Below are 23,347 nucleotides of genomic sequence, written 5' to 3'. Positions count from 1 at the left end.
TATATAATCTGCGTTACCTACACAGTATTAAGACATCTGTTCTTGAGTAGGAATGCAAGCATTTGCTTTTCATTGCCGGCTTAAAAATAATTTAAAAACATGACCCAGATAACTTTTGGATGAATTCGGATAAGCACATAGGGAAAGGCAAAGAAGCGTGTTTAAATGAATTGTTTCAGGACATTCTTGTGTCTTTACAGAACCTCCCATGAGTTGTTCCTGGCAGGCATTTGTGTCTGCATGCCCTGTTGGCTGCTTAGGCTCTTTAAAAGTAAGATCTCTGTACAATATATCAGTTTGACACTACACAAATGAGATTGGAGACACCTTTAAGAAGTGATGTTACACAAGGCTGAACATTTATTGTCTTCTCTTAAACACCTGATCATTTTATAGTATTGTTTTGTTTTTAACTCTGACAATAAAACTTAATGTGCATTCCTAACTCTCTGTTAGGTATGAATGAATTGAAAGCTTTCTTATCAGTTTGAAGGATACTATATGCTGTTGACTAGGAAAGTTGCAACATAAATCTTCTTTGTAGGCCCTAATAGTTTTGCAACAGTTGCTATGCTACTCAAGGTAAACATTTATATGTGTGTATTTGTCCAAGGAAGATTCATTTTAAGTGTGTTTCTAAAATTGCACTGGCCACAAAATTCCTAATAAAATGACAAGCTATGGTATTTTAGAGGTAAGTAACGACTTATTTTGAAATTATAAGTAGTTCAGATAGTACTATTCCAAACAGGAAGTCAGCTTTTCTTTTTTCTAAGAAAGGGGAAAGATGTTAACAAGTGCAGAAAATATTTAAGGTAGCCATAATAAAATAAAAAACAGTAAAACACTGATTTTTGAAAAGAACAATGGAAAAGTCAATAAGAAAACTTAACTGTTGCAGCCAAACTTGCTGTCTTTTTTTTTTTTTTTTTTTTTTTTTTTTGAGACGGAGTCTCTCTCTGTCGCCTAGACTGGAGTGCAGTGGCCGCATCTCAGCTCACTGCAAGCTCCGCCTCCCGGGTTTACGCCGTTCTCCTGCCTCAGCCTCCCGAGCAGCTGGGACTACAGGCACCGCCACCTCGCCCGGCTAGTTTTTTGTATTTTTAGTAGAGACGGGGCAAACTTGCTGTCTTGAGCTTGTTCCTATGGCTGTTATTTTGTCTGAACTCCTGGGCTGCCAGTTATTTTTCATTAATAAAAATAGAAATATATTTGTTTTTCGGTAATTCTTACATACTGAGTTCACTCTTTTATAGTCCACATTCACCAGGATTTGTGTGATACTTGTTTGGTTACTTGTGTGATTCACAATAGCAGATTCTCATTTTAGCTTTGTTTTGGCAAGATAAAACTCTCTTCTATGATGCAGTAGACTTGGCTTCCATAGAATAAGCTTCACAAAGACAAGAATTTTCTCTTGTTTTGTTTATAGTGCTCACCTCACAGGTTTTTCCTTTTGTTCATTTGTTTTATTTTTATTTTTATTTGTTTATTTGTTTATTTTATTTATTTATTTATTTTTGAGGCAGAGTCTCACTTTATCACCCAGGCTGGAGTGCAGTGACCCGATCTTGGCTCACTGCAACCTCCACCTCCTGGGTTCAAGTGATTCTCGTCCCTCAGCCTCCTAAGTAACTGGGATTACAAGCGTGGCCAACATGCCTGGCTAATTTTTTGTATTTTTAGTAGAGATGGGGTTTCACTATGTTGGCCAGGCTGGTCTCGAACTTCTGAACCTCAAGTGATCCACCCGCCTTGGCTTCAGGAAGTGCTGGGACTACAGGTGTGAGCCACTGCACCTGTGTGAACCCTTACAAGTTTTTAAATAAATACTTGTTGAATGATTTAATGGACATGGTGTATGTAATATTATCCTTTGTTTGCTCCTATATAGATATAGAGAAGTTGATGGCATGTATTAGCATTCAAGGGCTGCCTTAACAAAATACCACAGACTTAAACAGTGGTGCCTTAAACAATGGAAACGTGTTTTCTCAAAATTTTGGTTGCTAGAAATTGAGGTCAAGGTGTCAGCAGATTTGGTTTCTTCGGACATCTCTCTCCTTGACTTGTAGATGTTCATTTTCTTCCTGTGTCTTCAGATGGACTTCCCTCTCTACTATGTCTGTGTTAAAATTTTCTCTTACGATAAGACCACCAGTCATATTAGATTAGGGTCCACCCTAATTACCTTATTTTACTGATCTCTTTAGAGACCCTGTCTCCAAATACAGACATTCGGAGATACTGTGAGTAGGACTTTAGTAGAATAGAAATTTTGGGTGAACTCTAATTCAGCCCATAACACAACATGTATCTATATTCATTTAAACATTTTGGTATCAGTTTTCTAAGCATGGACCTGTTTCCTTCAGATTTTTAGGACCATACTGCTTCTATTTATAAGCCAGACATGCCTTTCTAGGATATTTGATTTCTTAAAGAGCAGGATAAACTTCATGTACTCTCAAAATTTTATATATTTATATAAATGTAGAATGATACCACAGTTGTACCACAGGGCAGTGTTTCCCAAAACTGATAAGCTAAAACAACAGGGAGAGTTCATAGAAAAAAAAAAATAGAGTTCAGTCCCATTATAGACTTACTAAGTGGTTTATTGTATTTTTGAAGCTCTCTAAATAATTTTGCTGAAGCTGTATTGGACCCTCTTGTATCTGACAAGTAAATAGAATTTGTAAATATAAAAGCTGGCAAGAAACTTGAAGGTCATTGACTTTTAGCTACCATATTTTGTAGTGGAGAAAACTGAGGCACAGATAGATTATGCAATTTACTCAAACTCTCTTCCCTACATGTGAGTTTCTCTGGGATTTAGAGTCCAGTTCCTTGACTCCTGATCATAGTTCTCTCCTTATCATGTTGTCATTCAGGGTAACTTTCATCAGAGAATTTTAAAGACCCGATTTTGTAACAGATCCTTATCTCATAGAGCTGACATTTTAGAAATGTACTGTTTGGCAGGACACTTCGTCACATAGATTTTAGATGCCTTTTCTCCTCTCTGATAACCTGTCCTTACAAAGTAATAGACCTGAAAGGGTCTAGGCTAGGGCCACACCATCACCAAGGCTGTCATTACTGCCCTGCAGGTGATAACACAGAAGCCTTTCTCTGGCTGAATAAGGGTTGTGGTTTAGTTGTCTACATTACAGAACACCAAGAAACTCTGCTTCTCGTTTGTATCCATTGCTATGCCCTAAATTGTCTTAGCACAATCTATAGCTTAAAAGTACACCATCATATTTTTATAAAGAATAAAAGACATAAGAAACAGAGAATGTGAAAATCCAATTCAAGTCAAGGCATATTTTGCATATTCTAACCAGTTTATCAGCCCAATCATAAGTGTTTTTAAGTATCAAAGGTATTGTTAGAATTTTCTGGATACTAATTATGGGAGAAAATGCTATTAGTCTGTAATGAACCGTAGTACTTTGTTAGAGAGAAAAGGAAAACTTAAAAATTCAAAGACTTTTTTTTTTTGTAACTTCTTTTTTTCATTGCTCCCCCTTTCTCTCTGAGAGTCCCTTTAAACCACTTAGAAAAGCGGAACCTTGAAACCGAACAACTCGGCTGTTCCTTGAACCAGTGGGTGGAGGGACAGTCATGAGAAGGCCCTTAAATAGAAGCACCACTTCCCCTGTTCTGTCCAGGGACGATTCTTTGAATCCCAGGAACTTATGTTCATTCTTCTTTCCTGTTTTTTGGGTGGGGACCACTGTGTGTGGGGTGTGGTGGGGAAACAGTTGTCTTTCTAAATTTATCAAATTTTAATTTAAATATTTAGAAGCTTAGCGATTTATAACACCAACTGATCTATACATACAGTAACAGAAGATGCTTTTCTCCCAACCTTTAACATTTGAGGGGATGGGTGTGCAGATTGTAGACACTCACTGGACCCAAGGTGTGCATCTTTTGTTTGCCCAGTATTACAAGCTTATCTTGTTTTGCCTTCTTTTGTATTAATATTTTGAACTTCATCTCAGCAATATTAATTTCAGTTAGAACTTTGTATTACTTCAAAAGAAATGCTCTATTCAGAGAATCACCAACAAATTGGAAGCAAAATAAGCCAAATCATTCTTGGATTACTGTCTAATTGAAATTAGCCTACATAACAATTATATTTTATGTTTAAAATACACATCTGCACCCTGACAATTTAATAATGTACACTTTTTGTATTAACTTGCTAGCAGCCACTTATTTTATCTGTAGAGATTTTGAAACTTTCCATTTGTAATAATACTTATTCTTTGACTATTACTGACCCCTTAACTTTTACTTTATAAAACATTTATATACATATATAGGCTTATATTTTTGAAATATGCAAAAATTTGCTTTAAATTTTTACACTATAAATTTAATCAATAGTAACTAAATTGGCTAAATTAAAATTAAAACCTTTTTCAGATCAGTGTTCTCTATATCTCTAATAGAGTTTTCAGTCATAGTTCTGTCAAAGCAATTTTATGTTCTTTTGGCAATTATAGAAAACACTGAGTAACAAAAACATACTAGATTTAGTGTCTACTCTCAAAGTTTAACAGTCTAATGGATAGCGCAAAAACATCATAAAATAATTAGAAAATATCTTAGTCCTAATATTTTAGCCAGATCCTTGACATTACTGAAATTGTCTTTAATAGTAACCATTGTACTATATATATATATATGTATGTATGTACTTATACATTTCCATGTATCTTTGCTTATCTTTGTGTATCCTGTAACGTCATGTCATAAACCTCAAATATACAAAATAAAATTTATTTAACAAAAAAAAAAGATGAAAGGGGTAACAGCTGAATGGAGACTTGGAAAGTACACATGAGTAATCCAGGCAAGGAAGGAGGCCAGACGTTGTCATCACTGTGCCTTTCTCACAATGCACACAAAGGCCCTGGAACACTGTAGTTACTCAATAAATGTTTGTTAAAAAAAAAAAGAAAGAAAGAAAAAGGATGAAATCATTGTTGGCCCAAAGCTGCCACGTTCATTTCTGCCGACTGTACTCTGTAAGAATGTTCCCCTGTGGGCAGCGGGGCACCCACAAAGCCAGGAGCCCCATGAGGGTTGTGCCTTGTCCGGAGAAAGGTACTCCTTTTCCTAGTTTACAGGGCAGCTTCTGCTCTTCAAGCCAAGCGCTCACAGAGCAGCCCACAGAAGGAGTCTCTTTCCAGTTGACCCAGTGGAGATAATATGGGACAGTGATGACCCTGTTGTGCCAGGTTTCATGGATGAATTGGATTTTTGAAAGGGTCATTGTAATGGTAAAGATTTATGATGTAGATCAACGGGGGGAGAGTTTTTGCATGTGGGGTATGGGGGCAGATTTAGCATAAGTTAAGGTACAAAGTCTGAGATGATATTATATGTGCAGTAGTCAGCGAAGAGACTAGATTGATTGGAACAAAATGGGCATGTCTCTGATGAGTGGCGGATTAGAGGGGAAGGTGAGCAGAGGTCAGTTGTTGAGGACTGTGAATGCTGTGTAAGGAATTTGGATTTTATCCTCCAGATGAGAAATCACCTAGGCATTTGTCCAAATTCATCATAGGATCAGTGATATCTTATTTAGTAGATTAACCCAGGATTATGCAGCATAGAACAAAGGAGAGAGAAATGATTAAGGGTAAGGAGATAAGGTTAGAAGCTGCTATTTATAGTACATGTTTTTAGTATCTAGCCCAGGATGGAAGTAATGAGAATGAAAAGGAAGAGCCGATGTGTTAGTGTTTCCCTATACATGGACATTTAGATTGCTTCCAGTCTTTCTAATCACTGAACATATTTCCATGTGCATAAGTGAAAGAATATTCAGTGCTTATCAGTTACATCAGCTAAAGTGTTGTGCCTGTGTACACTAACTTCTGCAGGCAGAGCAGAGGAATTCCAATTGAATCACATCCTCAGTAATCCCTTTTAAAACTCTTGCCAGTCTCATCTGTGTGAAATAGTATCCCTTTTTCCTGTGTGAAATAATACCTCTCTTTGGATTTCTCTGATAATGAAGTTTAGCATATTTTCATATGTTTATAGACCATTCAAGCTTCTTGTCTGGAATATGCCCATTTTTCTTCCATTGCATTTGTCCTTATTTTTGTATATTCTGGATACTAATCTTGTGATAGTCACATAGTTTGTCAGGGTATTCTCCCAACGTCTCTCTGATCTCTTAATCTTGTTTATTAGACATTTTATATTAAAATATATTGTAGACAATTTATTAAGCTGATCTTTTATGATTTAGGCATTTTCTATCTTGATTACTAAGTTATTTAATGTCAAATGATTTCTACCTGTATTTTGTTCTAGATCTCTGGGTTAATTATTTCTTATTCAATTTTTAATTTATGTGACACTAATTTGCATAACAACAAGGTAATTTTTCAGATTAAGGAAAATGAAAAGTGGAAAAGAAAAGGAAAATTTGGTAAACTGTATTATAGTTTTCATTCTAAGTCTGTAATTGAACCATGAAGATATTTTTAATTTTTTTATATGACCAAAAGATACCCACATCCATCACGGTTTGTGGTAATGAAAATTAATGCCTTTCTCATTGATTTTCCAGGAAATCTATCAGAGTTCATCTTCGTGAAGTCTTTGCAGAGTAGTTATTTCAAGTTGAATTGAATACAGTTTTCCTTCGCACATATTTCCAGCCTTAGTCTTTATAACTTCTTGCATATGTCCAGAAGGAATACATTGTCATTTTTAAAACAGTTAACACATGATTCATTTTACTTTCAGCAATTCACAGAAGCTGTGAGTCCTTCAGTGTTACCCCCTTCAGCTTTGCCACTGGACCTGCTTAATAATGCTATAACCGCCTTTAGTACCTTGGAAGACCTTATTCGATATCTTGAACCAGATAGATGGCAGTTGGACTTAGAAGATCTATATAGGCCAACTTGGCAACTTCTTGGCAAGGCTTTTGTTTTTGGAAGAAAATCCAGAGGTAAGCTCCCTCTTCAGATTAGAACCTTGTTTAATTTTCTTAGCAGCTAATGTTTCAGATTCTTCTGCCACAGCTTCTAAAGGGTAGAGTTTAAAATTCATCAGTGATGTATTCAATACATTTTCTTATCATTTGAGCACATTTATATATTGAATAATAATGTATACAAAAGGAGGAACTCATTTATAACCCAACAGGTATGGAAAATTGAAAGAGATACTTCTGAAAATTCCAGTTATATATTATCTTCAAAAATATCATTTTGATGAAGGCCTTCATTGCATTTTACAAAAATCATTGCTTACTCAAACCTAATACTTGGAACATGTGGATTTCGGGACTCAAGAGAAATTATCATAGCTGCAAAACCAGGTTAGGGCTGGAAAAAGGGGATGCTCTACAAAAATGTTTGTCTGCAGTGTCTCCCATGGGTCAGTATTATATCACTTTGCATTTTCTAAGTCTAGACACTTCTAAAAACTATGAGAAATGGCAACGACCCAACATAAAATAGAATTCATAGTTTTCAAGGCAGGGTTTATAGCAAGAAAACAAGAACCTAAAAGAACCCATACCGTAATAATTTTTAACTATGTAAATTTGCTGTTGAAACAATCACTTTTGCCCATATAGGTGTATCTTTCTCTAAGAGTGAAAGTGCTGTTAATTAAACCTAACTGTACATGGCCAAGAAATTGGAAATAATCTTAACTGAGTTTTCTGTAAGATTACCTAATTTTTTTTAGTAACATTGGAATTGGAAAGCATCCATATCAGACACAAATGAAAATGTATAGAAATAACTGTTTAATTACAGTGCACTCAAAATATCTGTTTTAGTCTGTCAGAAATATTGAAATCTATAGCTTTGGAGAGTGCAGTGACAGCCTAGAGAATTTATATGTAAGGAACAACGTTCAGTTAATTTGAGCCATTCGCAAGGGCAGATTGCACCAGACATGCTCTTCTAAAACTTGTCAGAAGGAAACCCAATTCCTGCCCTTTCCTGCTCTTAAGAGTTGCAGCTTTTTTGGATCATGAGCTTTAATCTCAGCAGGTCATGTTCAGACTTGCCCAGCCCTGGTATTTCACTATGCCAACAGATGTGGTTTCCTTTTGGCAATATTTGAAATCAGTGTTCAAGTGCATGGGCAGCCGAGTCCTGTCCAGATGCTGAAAGCTGTTACATATTTATAAGATTTGATCTTGATGAATAACTTGATGAATAACTTACGAGCAACACTTCCCTTTCCTCCCACTTAGGAACAGGAAGATGAAGATCTGCAAGACTAGCTGAAACATCCATGAATAGAGCCCTTGTTAGCAAATTTGAAGTTGATTATCTTGTTGATCTGTGAGAAGCAGGGGCAGTGAATCAGGTTCTAAACTGAGATCTAGTTTTTTGACAGCTGATTTCTGGATTTGAGCCTAAAAACCTCCCTTCTAGCCAAGCCTTTATGCCTGAAAATATACGCCTGGTGCTCAAAGATTTGGCCGGAGGCTAGCTTGCATTCGAAAGCATCGGAAACTGAACCAGATCTTTCAGCTATTCATTTAACACTTTCAAAATTGAAGCCCTTTGCAGTTTGCCAAATTTATTAACTTTTTAAGCATGCAGTACGTGTGAGAAAAGCAGTGTATATTTTTGGAACTTCACATAAACTAAAATACAGGTGTGGGATAACATCTATATAGACAAAACTAACTCCCCTCCTGAGAGTATCTCTACAAAAGAACAAGGAGTAAAACTTTTAAAAGCTTCTAATTAGACATTGAAATAGATTTTCCACAGAATAAACATCACAGTGTTACCACATTCATCTTAGAAAGACCACCCTCAGATTACTTTATAGTACTAGACTATCTTTGGACTGAATATCTTAAAAGAATGAACAACTAACAAAGAAAAATATGACTGTTTTTGTAGCAAAACTTATTAATGACATTTGCATTTAAAAATAATGATTTTGGTTGGTGATGTGCTCAAAATCTGCATTCTTTAGAAAAATTAATTAATACCTATATTTGTTTTCTTAGGAGATAATTATAAAAGGAAAAATGTCTGAAGACCAGCTTTTACAAATATTTGGCAGACGAAAACTTCTTTAATATTATAGTTAAGCTATTCAGAAAGTATGCTTTGGTATATTATCTTTCTTTTTTTCTTTTCCTTTTTCTCTTTATTTTCTTTGCCTTTTCCCAGCTAAAAGTACTATACAATGTTTCAGGAATATATGACATATGACTTATTTTAACGAAGCTTATATGCATTTGAAGGCTTAGCAATAGGCAGCATAAATTTCAAATATGAAATGCCAAATTTAAAATCCTTAATTATATTTTTAGAAAACCGTGGACTGCATTAATGCTTTCCTTTTTTTTTTTTTTCTTCCACTAGTTCAGGGTTTTCATTCATACCTTGCTACTGCTACAAAAAAAATACTGTATTTTCTAAGTCAAGCTTAACTAGTACTTAAAAAGGGCTTTTGACTTTTGTGTCAAACATGATAAATGAGTGGAAGCTAAGTTAAAAGTGTGTTTAAATTTTCACATTGTAGCAGGTATCACAACTTAGTTCACTTGGGAAATCTGTCTAACCTTTTATTGTGGTTAAGTAAACATTTTAAAGGGAACATATACAATCTCATTTTCTGTTGTCATGAAATAACATATTTAAAACTGCTTGACATAGATGAATATGCTTTGAGAACTGAGAGCTTCTTCACTCACATTCTAAAGTATAATTCTTAAATAAGCATTGAAAACTTTGGCAACCAGATTTTGTGTTTGTGCATATTTTAAGTCTTCTTCCTCCTTGCCCAGGCATTAAATACTAGAGAAAAGATTCAAATAAGCCTATATATAGTTTTAACAACAAAAGAGGAATGTGTACATATATATACTATTAGAGCAGCAAAATGAAACCAGGTAAAATATGTTAACACAATTTAGCATAATGAGCTCATTACTTTTATTAGGGATAAGCTGGCCTATTCAGGGCATTTGAAAGAAGGATTTGCTCTTAAATATTGAAAAGTTTTGCTTTCACAGGATCATTTTCAGATTAAAAAGAAATCTTTCAGTAGCCAAAATAAACAATGACTTTCCCTTGAGTTAGAAAAATAATTTTTTAACTGAATAAGGTGTTGAAATGAACTCATTGAATTAGGATTTCTTTGGTACTTTCCTATACTTGACTCAGGTTTTGGTCTATCATATAGTTTACATACATTTATAATTTACAACTACCTATGCATAAGTTTATAATACATTTCTTAAACTACTTAAATTATCAAACACAATTAAGACAATTTAAGTATCAAAAACACCTTGTCACATGTATAACAAATCCAAGAAAATAAGCATTTGATTCTTAATTATCTTGTCACTTAAAAATTAATAAAAATTAGCTTTTAATTTAAAAAAGTGGATTACATCATGATTATTTCTACTTGAAGCCATCTTTAACCAGAAAATAGTTTTCTTCTTTTTCATTCATGTATATGTTATCCATATTAGTTGAAAGGGTAGATTTATTATATTTTAGATAATGTTTCTAAATTTTTAAAATTTAGGAGAAAAAAACCTGAAGGAATATGTTATCTGAAAGTATTCAATGCCATTTGAATTGCTTTATTTGAATATTTCTAGGGAAAAAAAAATAGGCAGAGATATAAGGCAGAAAATAAATTATATTAGAAGTGTTTATCCTAATAGTAATTACCTACTATTCATGTGATATGTATAAATTCACGTTGAACATGACATGTTATTTTGATATAATTTTCCTGAGGCAGAATCATTTTGTAGTTAAAAATGATGGTTCTTTGAGGATTTACTGCAACAATCTCATGAAAGAATATTTTGCTTGGTCCTCAAAATAGGTATTCTTTCATAGAATAAAGCACAAACAGCATAGTTAACCAGCTTGCTAATGGAGTAGAGGCAGGGGTTATAAATTAGATAAATTAAACATTTCTTCCACACATTAGCAGGGGAGGGATAGATATCTGAAGGAGTTTAGTTTAGTCTAAATTTCCAAGATGGGAAATCATTCAATGCATTTGAAGCATTGCCTTCCTACAACTTCTGCTCTTATAAAGTATGTCCTTTTTATTCACTCGTGGTCTACACAGCTGTCTTCAAATGTGCATTTTCTTCATGTTTTTTTATATTTTATGATTCTTATTGCCATAGAGATTATAGAAAGTGCTGTTGACACATTTCAATAAATTGTTCTTCACTAATTGTATCAGCCTAAAGTCCTTTTAAGAATTATATTTGTTTTTTAATCAAACATTCATCATTTTGCATTTTATTCTTCTCTCCAGTGTTCTCCATGTCAATTTTTTTTTTTTTTTTTTTTTTTTTTACTAAGGTTAAAACGTGTGGCCCTTTTTGTCTCTATAAAGTTTCCTATTTATAGCTTTCAACTATTTTGTTGGCTCTGTTCTTAATATTACACAATGGCATCTCTTTACTGGTCGCTAAGTCATAATGAAGCTTTGTTTACTATGAACTAGAAAGTCCAATTTGCAGTTGTATGTCTCTAAAATCTACTTACAATAAGAGGCGATATTGTTATGGATATTGTTCATGAAATAACGTAAGATTTCTTTATGAAAAGAGCTTAATGAAATACATTCAGGCTGAAAGCATCAGCATCTATTTTTCTTTGCTTTCTTTTATGCCATATAGTGGTGGATCTGAACCTTCTAACAGAGGAGGTAAGATTATACAGCTGCACACCTCGTAACTTCTCAGTATCCATAAGGGAAGAACTAAAGAGAACCGATACCATTTTCTGGCCAGGTTGTCTCCTGGTTAAACGCTGTGGTGGGAACTGTGCCTGTTGTCTCCACAATTGCAATGAATGTCAATGTGTCCCAAGCAAAGTTACTAAAAAATACCACGAGGTAGGTATACAATTTTCTTTTTTGATTTCCTTTGGATATTTTATGTCTTTGAACAAAACAGTGAATCTGAAATACATTTATGTTTGGAAAAAAGATGTAGTATCCATGGGGGAAAAAACAAGGTTTACAAATAGTTTATGCCTTTATTTTTTAAAATTAGCACCTTTAATTAAAATTCCAGATATTAGGGATTTAGAAAGATTTTTCTCTGGTAGTATAACATGGGTGGTCAGTGAAGTTGTTGCCTCTCATACCAAAAAAAGTGTTTTCTGAGGGAAAAAAAAAATGAGTAAAGTTTTTCAACTTTTAAACTTTTCAAAATATGAAGGAAAAATATTTCAAAGACAAGCTCAGAGATAAATTATTGTCTACTTTGGAGAAAGGAGAGCTTTGATATTTATTTTTCTACTTGGGGCAACAGAGACTCCTAAGATGACATATTCATAATTATAGTAAACTTTGTATTATTCATGTTGCTTCAAATAACATGTTAAACTTTGTATGGATTTTTTAACCTTTCATCTCTTTATTCTCTGGAATGAAAGAAAATATAATATGGCATGTTAGTAATTATTGTTTTTTAGGACCCTTGGAACCTTAGAACTTGTACTCTTAATGTTTTTGTTAGTGACGGAGTCTCCCAGTTATATCCCAAAACCTCCCCCACCAGCATCATATACCATCATTCTATCAGCAAGCCATCCTTCCTGATGAGTCAACTTTTTCTATAAAACATTTACATTAGACCAAGTCAAAATCTGCCTTTCTGACATCATTTCAGTATGACTACCTTTCCTTTCATTTTTTCCATTAAATAAGAATACAGAATAAATATCTACCTAATAAATAAAATGATTTTTCATATACATCAAGATTTCAGTGAAATCCTAGCTCTAGAGTGGAAACAGGGTCCCTTGTCTTCACGAATCCAGTGCTTTTTTTTCCTCTTTATCAAATGCCAACACAATATTGGTGAAGGGCAGGAAAATCATGTCATAGGAAGTGTAGTTTATGAAACCTTACATGTTTAGGTTACCTAACAGATGAGGGTTTCACTGAAGACTTTATGCATATGAAAAATCATTTTATTTATAAAGTATATATTTATTTCATGTTATTTTATTTAGTGGAAAAAATTAAAAGTCATGAAGTAATTTTTAAATAAAGCCAGAAGGGCAGATTTTTATTGGTGTAATTTAAGGGCTTTGTAAAATTTAAAGTTGACTCTTCAAGAAGGATGGTTTCCAGATACATGTATGGTACCTGATGCTGCTGGAGGAGGAGATGGGATATAATAATTGAGGAAAACTAAAAGATACGGTAGCATGATAATGTTATTAATAAGATTCTTCCTTTTTGTACCAATCACCGGATCTCTTTGGGGGAGGACATTTTAGCCAAATAAATATATTTTCTTAATGATTTTTCTAAGTCCCACGTAAGAATTTTCAGAAAAGCAAGTCAGGAACTTTATATATATATAGTTATGTACTTTATATATATATATTTTATATATATATATATTTATATATAAAGTGTATATATATATTTATTTATATATAAAGTATATATATAAAGTATATATATATATAAAGTGTATATATATAATATACACACACACACACACACACACTTAGATCTTCCTTGAAATGCTGGTGTCCTATCAGTCCTAGCATGACTAATTCATCCTCAGCGCATCTGTAGGGCTTCAAAGATACTCTATTAGAGAACTTTTATTATTTCAAAATTATTGTCTATTTTTCTTCGTTTCTATTGAATTGAGAGCTGAGGAAATCAAAAGTCACATTACAATGTAATGCTTGAGAACACATACTCCATAGCTAGACATCCCAGTTTTGAACCTAACATTTGTTTGCTGTGTGACTTTGAACAAATTGCTTAGCCCTCGTGCCTCAATTCCTCATCTGTAAGGTGAGTCTCCAACCCTCATACTTTATTGTGAGGATTTAGTGAGTTGATATTTACAAAACACTTAGAATTAAGCCTGGCAATTGTCATGCCCTTAATATATATTAGCTGCTCTCTCACTCATCTTTGCTTTTTCACCGTGCCTAGTCTTATTCTTTGGTTATGGTAAATGATCAATAAAGATTTAATGAATTTTGTCCTGAAGCAGGAGAGGTATTCTGGCCAAAAGATTTACAGGATACTCTGACAATAGTAAACTATTTGTTCCTTTTTCTCTGTTCTTACTTGGCTTAATAATTTTCATCTTGTTTATATTTTTACATATTTAATAATTTTTTTAGGAAAAATAGTCTTATGTTCTTACATTAGGTCTGTTTGTTTTGCACAAACGAACCTAAAAAAGTATACCATTCAATTGCCTGATTCTAGTACTGAATCCCTGTTCCCAGTGCTCTATGGTTCTCAAAAGTTCAAGGTCATTTTGTTTGAACGTGTTGAGCAGTGGTCCATGAGCATTTGTTCCTTGCTGGTTCTCTCTGTGTCTTATCTACTATCTTCCAAAATCTCTGGCTCAGCTACTTCCTGGACATTCCTTTTTGTGAACTCACCATTTTAATTTCAACCTCTCTGTCTAAATTTTCTGAGATGAACTTTAGCCCTCTTTCTTTTCTGGTGGCATAATCTATGTCCTTTTCCTCTTTAATATTGTCTGGGACCTGCTGACCATTTTCCAAGTCTACTTTTCTCTTCCAAAGTCAAAACTTTCAAAACGAATTTAAAAGAACACTAATTGTGTCCTCCACCATTAGAATTTCTTATACAGGACTTACATTTCTAGAACATTAAGAGATTCTTCTGCTATTTGTAAATCTCCATGAGCATCAGCAGACAAAGACAGGGGACTTTGATTCAGCAAATGCATCTTGGCATATGCATGCTAGAGGAAGCAAGGATTACAGCCTGGCCTGACTCTTAGGACCGTGTATGGTGGCCTCTCTAACCTTTTACCTTACATAGTAAATTTTTGTCCTTGCTGAATGGGAAAATGCATACACGTGGACATAGGAATTGAAGACGTTGGCTATGCCAATATTGCAATTTACCTTACCCCCCCACCCTACCTCATTCCAGGAACAATTTGTAGCAAGAGTGTGATAAGGAATAATGCCAATATCTGAAATGTAGTTAGTCTGACACCCTAAATTGTTCAAAAATAATAAATCAGTACTAACATAAAATAATATTCAGTAGCCATTGAGTTAAATTTCACATTAAAGAAATAAAGTCTAAGTAATTTTTATTCTAGAATTGCGAAATAGATGAGAAAACTACTTTAAAAGTTTATAATTTCTAATAGTTATTACAAGACTTTGAAGTTTTTCTCTTCAGGAAGAAAGATACTAAATAAATAGAATGTATGAACAGTGACATTCTGAGTTTATAAAATTATCATCTATCACTCTAACTTTAATAATTCATCTCTGGCCTAGGGGTACAAATAAAGGCTGTGTCACTTATTCTATCTAAGCCTCTGTTCACTCATGTGTAAAATAGGGACAATAATTATAAATTACTTCATAGAATTCTTGTGAGTTAAAGTATGTAAAAACATTATTATTGTGCCTGGCACCCAGTAAGCATTCAAAAAATGTTAGCTAATTAACCTCTGATATTACCACATACTCCAGTGAGGTACGCATTCTCTGTTTTTCTTTTAAGTCTTTAAATAGAACAGTCATAAGACTTGACTTGTGCCTTTTTGGATTAATGAACATTTTTAGGAATGGTAGCTTTTAGAAGTTGCTTTATGAGGTTATCTATGTCATATCCAAAAAGCAGAGATGCTAGAAAATTTCATATTATTTTGTGTTCTGGCCTTTGTTCATAATCCAAACAAGATACAATTTCCTAAACTTTATTGTTTCTATCATAAGAAATAAAATGTAATACACTTAAATAGGTAGCAACATCAAATACTTTAAGTAATATTTTATAGAATTACACAACTATATCTTGTTATAGTATTAAGAGGAAATACGTGTAGTATAAGTGTCAATCTTGCTGTATTTTTATTAAAACCTTGACAATCCAAACTGCAAATAACTTTATGTAATAGAAGCATCATTGTTATTATTGCCAAACCTCTTCTCACTGCACAGTAGGATCCAGCTGCAGGAAGTTAGCTGTGACTGGGGCTGATGGCTATGAAGTACATCTAATCCATCTCATCAAGTTTATAGAGGACTTGAAGTGTAGCCAAGAAAATTAATGAGTGGCATAATTGAGCAGACTCAGCTGTGGAGTGATCATGTTTCTTTCCACAGTATTTCTTCACTTGAGTGTATTGCATCAAGTATAAATATTTGTTAAATGTGTGAATAAATGAATGAGTGAAAGAAAGCAACAAACAGAAAAACGAATTGTGTATTGGTAGTTCCAAAATACTTAAGGTGAAATTCTAAAATAGTCAGATAAATAAAATAACGATTGCGTGGTGAGTCTTTCCATTTAAGTACAGTTCCTTATTCGGAGACAGAATGGTTCCAAATTGTTGGCATTAAAATGTCTGCCCTTTCATGAAACGATGATGATTTTTTTTTCTTTTTTTTTTTTTTTTTTTTTTGGTGAGAGAGTGTTTTCATAATGCCTGCTCTAGGAAAAATTAAAATGTGTGTCTTTCTTGGGCCCCAAGATTCTTTTCTAAAACGTTACTTGTTTATAAAAGCAAGTCATAGACATCTGTTGATTTTTAAAGGTGGCTTACTATTGTTCCCTTTCAGGTCCTTCAGTTGAGACCAAAGACTGGTGTCAGAGGATTGCATAAATCACTCACTGATGTGGCCCTAGAGCACCATGAGGAGTGTGACTGTGTGTGCAGAGGGAGCACAGGAGGATAACCGCATCACCAGCAGCAGCTCTTGCCCAGAGCTGTGCAGTGCAGTGGCTGATTCTGTTAGAGAACTTATGCGTTATCTCCATCCTTAATCTCAGTTGTTTGCTTCAAGGACCTTTCATCTTCAGGATTTACAGTGCCTTCTGAAAGAGGAGACATCAAACAGAATTAGGAGTTGTGCAACAGCTCTTTTGGGAAGAGGCCCAAAGGACAGGAGAAAAGGTCTTCAATTGTGGAAAGAAAATTAAATGCTGTATTAAATGCATCACCAGCTAGTTGCAGAGTTACCATGTACCTATTCCACTAGCTGGGTTCTGTATTTCAGTTGTTTTGATATGGCTTAGGGTAATGTCAATACAGGAAAAAACTGTGCAAGTGAACACCTGATTCTGTTGCCTTGCTTAACTCTAAAGCTCCATGTCCTGGGCCTCGAATCATATAAAATCTGGATTTTTTTTTTTTTTTGCTCATATTCATATATGTAAACCAGAACATTCTATGTACTACAAACCTGGTTTTTAAAAAGGAACTATGTTGCTATGAATTAAACTTGTGTCATGCTGATAGGACAGACTGGATTTTTCATACTTCTTATTAAAATTTCTGCCATTTAGAAGAAGAGAACTACATTCATGGTTTGGAAGAGACAAACCTGAAAAGAAGAGTGGCCTTATCTTCACTTTATCTATAAGTCAGTTTATTTGTTTCATTGTGTACATTTTTATATTCTCCTTTTGACATTATAACTGTTGGCTTTTCTAATCTTGTTAAATATATCTATTTTTACCAAAGGTATTTAATATTCTTTTTTATGACAACTTAGATCAACTATTTTTAGCTTGGTAAATTTTTCTAAACAGAATTGTTATAGCCAGAGGAACAAAGATGATATAAAATATTGTTGCTCTGACAAAAATACATGTATTTCATTCTCGTATGGTGCTAGAGTTAGATTAATCTGCATTTTAAAAAACTGAATTGGAAATCAATAGAATTGGTAAGTTGCAAAGACTTTTTGAAATAATTAAATTATCATATCTTCCATTCCTGTTATTGGAGATGAAAATAAAAAAACAACTTGTGAAAGTAGACGTTCACATCCAGCCATTACTAATCGATTCCTTTTTTGGGGAAATCTGAGCCTAGCTCAGAAAAACATAAAGCACCTTGAAAAAGACTTGGCAGCTTCCTGACAATGCATGCTGTGCTGTGCTGGGCAGTAGGAACACATCCTATTTATTGTGATGTTACGGTTTTATTATCTTAAACTCTGTTCCATACACATGTATAAATACATGGATATTTTTATGTACAGAAGTATATCCCTTAACCAGTTCACTTATTGTACTCTGGCAATTGAAAAGAAAATCAGTAAAATATTTTGCTTGTAAAATGCTTAATATTGTGCCTAGGTTATGTGGTGACTATTTGAATTAAAAATGTATTGAATCATCAAATAAAAGAATGTGGCTATTTTGGGGAGAAAATTATGTGTGTGTGTGTCCTCAAGACTTATCTCTTGGACTCTGAGAAAATGAAACATAAAATTTTGTGTTATGATTTTCATTATGCAAAAGTATACGTCAATTCAAAAGACAAAAAAGGGAAGATCCCTGTGAGCCTTCTCTGCCTCTTGTTTCCAATGCCTTTGAGCAGTGGTTTTATTTTTTCTTACTGGTCTTAACACAGATTTCTGGTAATTTGTTTCACCTGACTGGAAAGTGGTTGTATGGTTTAAGAAATGCTTAGTGATAGGTTGTATGGTAGTATGAAACTGGAAAAAAACTTGCAGGTTTCCGATCATGTCTTCATTGTCATTGGCAACTACAAAATGGGGTGAGCATAAATTGATTTGGTGTATGGATTATTTTACATTGCACACTTCAAGATGTGGTTCCTCAATTCCAGACATAGATTCCTATTCAGGGCTGGTATCTTCAGCATCCTTTCCTCAGCCTTTCAACTTGACAGAGATGTCTAGTGCCCAGGGCCTTCTGTCTTCAGACTACTCTTCAGGCAAGCACCCTTTTCCTGTGCTTTGACACCTGCAGTTCTGCCCTGCCCGCAACTATGTGGAATACAAGGAAACAAAATGAGCCTGTGTGTTCTGTCTTACTTCCTTACCTTTTCCTAGTTTTGTCCTATCCATATAGAGGAACACTAGATATATAGCTCCGTGGAATATGCAAAGTAGTTGGCAATTTACAACTTTCATTAGTAAAGACTACTAAGTCTTAGTAAATGGCCTGTTTAACTGTGTTTAATCCATTGTTTCCAATCTTTGAACGAAATATATTTTTCCCTTTTTTAATATTTTTTTGTTTACTTATAAAATGTTGAGAACCAGAATTGATTATAAAGGTAGCAGTCCTCAGTTGCCAGTTGGTGAGTGGTTACAATGTGAGGACTAACCACTTTATAATCAGTTACTTATAGATCATCCTGTGTATTTTACCAGACACCCACACACACACACACACATAAATAACACGTGTGACCCTAATTTCTGAGAAGCCCAGTAAGTATTGACTGTATTGACCACACACTGTTTTGTGTATGATATCTGTGTTTCATGCCTTTGTCCTTGAGCCATGGGCTGTTTTGCCTAGTGATGTTTATTAAAAAGCAAGGTTTAAGTGTCATGAGGCAAGTGTTCATATCTACATTTTTCATTTCTGCATTCCCTCCCTCCTCTAATAATTCTCATGTGCACTTGGAAAAGATGCAAAGACCAAAGTAATGAGAAGCTACACTGTAAGAAACATCCTGGCTATGACTTGGTTACCCTCGGTGCATCTCTGTCTCCAGGTGCATTGACTGTGGTTTGGTTACCCTCGGTGCATCCCTGGCTCCAGGTGCACTGACTGTGGTTTGGTTACCCTCGGTGCATCCCTGGCTCCAGGTGCATTGACTACGGTTTGGTTACCCTCGGTGCATCCCTGGCTTCAGGTGCATTGACTACGGTTTGGTTACCCTCGGTGCATCCCTGGCTCCAGGTGCATTGACTACGGTTTGGTTACCCTCGGTGCATCCCTGGCTCCAGGTGCATTGACTACGGTTTGGTTACCCTTGGTGCATCCCTGGCTCCAGGTGCATTGACTTCTGCTTGTGATTTGGTTTAAGAAAAGGCAGAAAATGCAAGTTTTACACTTAATATAATATCCTTAATCTCTAAAAGGATAACTTCTGATATTTTGGACTGTTTCAATTATGTATTATAAACACAGTTAAAAATTATAACATCTTTTACCTTCACAAGAAGGAGTAGGAAAATTGAAAATACAGCAGAACTCTTAGTTCAGATGCTATAACAAAATACTATAGCCTGGGAAGCTTTTAAACAACAGAAATTTATTTCTCACCATTGGAGGTTGGAAGTCTACGATCAGGGTACCAGTATGGTCTGGTTCTGTTAAAGGCCATCTTCTGAATTGCAGACTGTCATCTCTGTGATGTCCTCACTTTGCGGAAAAGATGGTGAGAGAACTCTCTGTGGACCCTTTTGTACGGGCACAATCCTGTTCATTCACAATCCTCCACCCTCATGACCTGATTACCTCCCAAAGATTTTACCTTCTAATACCATCCCATTGGGGGTTAGGGCTTCAAATATGACTTTGCAGGGACACAAACATTTAATCCATTGTAATATATCACTTCCTTTACATACTGTTTTCCCTATATGCCCCATATGTAATCCATCAGGAAGTCTCACTGACTTTGACTTTTTGGTCTTTCTTGTATTTGTCTCTCCCTCTCCATTTCTGTAGCTCCTACCCTAATACAAACCCTCATCATGTCTCACCACCTTTATCCTGCAACAACTCCATGTTTTGACTCCCTCTCTCCCTGTCTCTGTTCTCCCTCTCCTCTGACCCATCCTTTACTCCACTAACAGGTGTCTTTTCAGACAAATCTGATTGTCACTTGGGTGGAAATTTTATGATGCAACTCCACATGATTAAATTTTAATCTTTGTATAGTGGGCAGAATCCTTCGTAATGTCATTGTTTACTAATTTCTGCTCATTTCGTACCATTAAACATAATACAACTCTAGTGAATACTTGTGATTTCCTGAAAATACCAGTATCCCCTCAAATTTCTGGGCTGGCCCATGCTGTGTTTTCTTTGGAGCATTTTCAGAGTGCTGTTCCTACACTTACTTATCTCTGTCACTTCTTCTCAAGTCTCAGCTCAACGCCACTTCTCAGTGAAGCTTTCCTTCCCACCTTCTTTCCCACTGGCACCATTTCCATTATGCTTCCAGGGAGATTCAATTACAAATATTGTCATATATTATAATGACTTGCTCCCATTTTGATTTCTCATTAGACCCCTAGTCTATTTGCACTTCTAGCAAGAATTATCTCATTCTTCTTTCCCTCAATGCCTAGTTAGGAATTTAATCAAATTGGGGGGTCAGAAACAATTTACATTGATGAGTAAGTAAATATACAAATGAATCAATGTGTGTTTTTCACTGAATATGAAGGAACTCTAGAGTTCCTAAATATCTCTAAACTTCAGCTACCTAATCTATGAAATGAAGTTAGTAGATGGGAACAGGGTGTTTTTTAGTGGTAAACAGTCCATTCTACTAGTACTGTTGGGGCATCTACCAAAAGGAGTAACCCTAACCCTAAAAGGAGCAAGCCAAAAAGTCTTGCTCCTTTTGGTGCAAGGTGATACAATTATTTTTTGTTTAACGGTGTTTTGAGACTATGTTTCGTTTTCCAGTGAACGACTTTCCTGCCAGTCCTATCTCAGGTACCATGACAGATATCTCAGATAACTCATTTAAAAAGTTGTAGAGATTAATACATTTATGTATTCTTCTTATCTTAGACATTTGTTCTATACTATGATTAAATATTGTCAGAATTTAAAACTATATTTAAAATATGAACATATGTATATATCCATGATTGATTATTTATAGTTTCCTTATGAATAATCCTGATTGATTGAAAAATTGCTGATTGATTTTGCATCATCAAACCTAACATACACCTGTAGTGAACACTCAGTTTCCTGAAAATACCGATGTCTCCATATATCTCCATGCTAATACACACTGTGTTCTCTTTTTGGGGCACTGTTCCTGCACTTACCTAGCTCAATAATTTCCTCTCACTTTACTAAAATACTAATTATATCTCTTTATTCTCTGCCTCAGAAAGCATTTGTGCACCGCCTATACCAGATCCAGTTTCTTCCAAAACTGCTAACCTATTACAGTAAATCTTTTTTATTTTTTATTTTTGAGACAGAGTCTCGCTCTGTCCCCCAGGCTGGAGTGCAGTGGCATGATCTCGGCTCACTGCAAACTCCGCTTCCCGGGTTCACGCCATTCTCCTGCCTCAGCCTCCCGAGTAGCTGGGACTACAGGCGCCCACCACCACACCCGGCTAATTGTTTGTATTTTTAGTAGAGACGGGTTTTCACCATGTTAGTCAGGATAGTCTTGATCTCCTGACCTCCTGATCTGCCCACCTCGGCCTCCCAAAGTGCTGGGATTACAGGTGTGAGCTACCACACCTGGCCTATTACAGTAAATCTTATCCAATATAAATTTATATGCAATTTAAAGAAGAATTTAACCATTTCCATAGAAAGTATGTATTTTCGGATTAATAACTATATTTTTTTTAAATTACGTATGCAATCCCAGCTGGCTTTTTTACAGAAATTGACAAGCTGATCCTAATATTCATATGGAAGTGCAAGACTCCCAAAACAAAATCTCGAAGAAGTGCAAAGTAACACTACTCGATTTCAAAACTTACCACAAAGCTACAGAAAGAGTGTGGTAAAGTTAATAAAGTGAGACACAGAGATCAATGGAATAGAATTGAGAATCCAGAAATAAATCCTGAAATGTATAGTCAATTGATTTTTGACAAGAATTACAAGAAAATTCAATGATTAAAGAATAGGGTTTTGACAAATGGTGTGAAGACAACAGCACATGAACATGTAAAGGATTAAGTTTGGAACCTTTCCTCATACCATGTGTAAAAATTAACCCAAAATGAATCAACAACCTAAATGTAAGAGATAAAACCTTACACTTAGAAGAAAATTTGTGTGTCTTTGGATCAGGCAATGGTTCTCAGGACACTAAAACCACAAACTACAAAAAAAAAAAAAAAAGGGATGAGCAAGATATCATCAGAATTAAAAGTATTTGTGCTTCAAGGACACCACCACAGAATGAAAGTGTTGGTGAGGATGTGGAGAAACTGGAACTGGTATATTGTCAGTGAGATTATAAAATGTTTCAACCACTTTGGGAAATGTGCAGTTGTTACAAATGTTAAACACAAACTAAATATGACTCAGCAATTTCATTCCTAGGCATATACCCAAAAGAACTGAAAATTCTGCACAGAAATATTCATCACATTTTTTACAATAGCCAAAAAATGGAAATCACTGACACATCAGTCAACTGATAAATGGATGAACAAAGTATGGTATATCTAAACAATGGAAAATTATTAGGCAATTAAAAGGAATGAAGTACTTATGCACTCTACAGTATGGATTAACCCAGAAAACATTATGCTAGGTGAAAGAAGCCATTCATATTGTATGATTCCATTTATATGAA

At 34.8% G+C, this 23,347-nt stretch overlaps 1 protein-coding gene across 2 annotated transcripts in view; it reads left to right on the top strand.

Moving 5' to 3' along the window:
• Positions 1 to 18,222, top strand: part of PDGFC (platelet derived growth factor C) — a 217,801-nt gene extending 199,579 nt beyond the window's left edge. The window contains exons 5-7 of one of the 2 annotated variants that reach the window (XM_010358040.2): positions 6,787 to 6,994; positions 11,693 to 11,910; positions 16,620 to 18,222. In XM_010358040.2, coding sequence (XP_010356342.1) covers positions 6,787 to 6,994; positions 11,693 to 11,910; positions 16,620 to 16,736 — 543 coding nt within the window. In that variant the 3' untranslated portion in view covers positions 16,737 to 18,222. The remainder of the gene's footprint in view (positions 1 to 6,786; positions 6,995 to 11,692; positions 11,911 to 16,619) is intronic. The other variant, XM_030925628.1, reaches the window with a different exon arrangement.
• Positions 18,223 to 23,347: the final 5,125 nt, after the last annotated feature.

This window comes from Rhinopithecus roxellana, chromosome 2 (genome assembly GCF_007565055.1).
Source record: "Rhinopithecus roxellana isolate Shanxi Qingling chromosome 2, ASM756505v1, whole genome shotgun sequence".
NCBI lineage: Eukaryota > Metazoa > Chordata > Mammalia > Primates > Cercopithecidae > Rhinopithecus > Rhinopithecus roxellana.
Note: the sequence above shows the minus strand (reverse complement) of the source record. Positions and strands in the feature narration are given on the sequence as shown.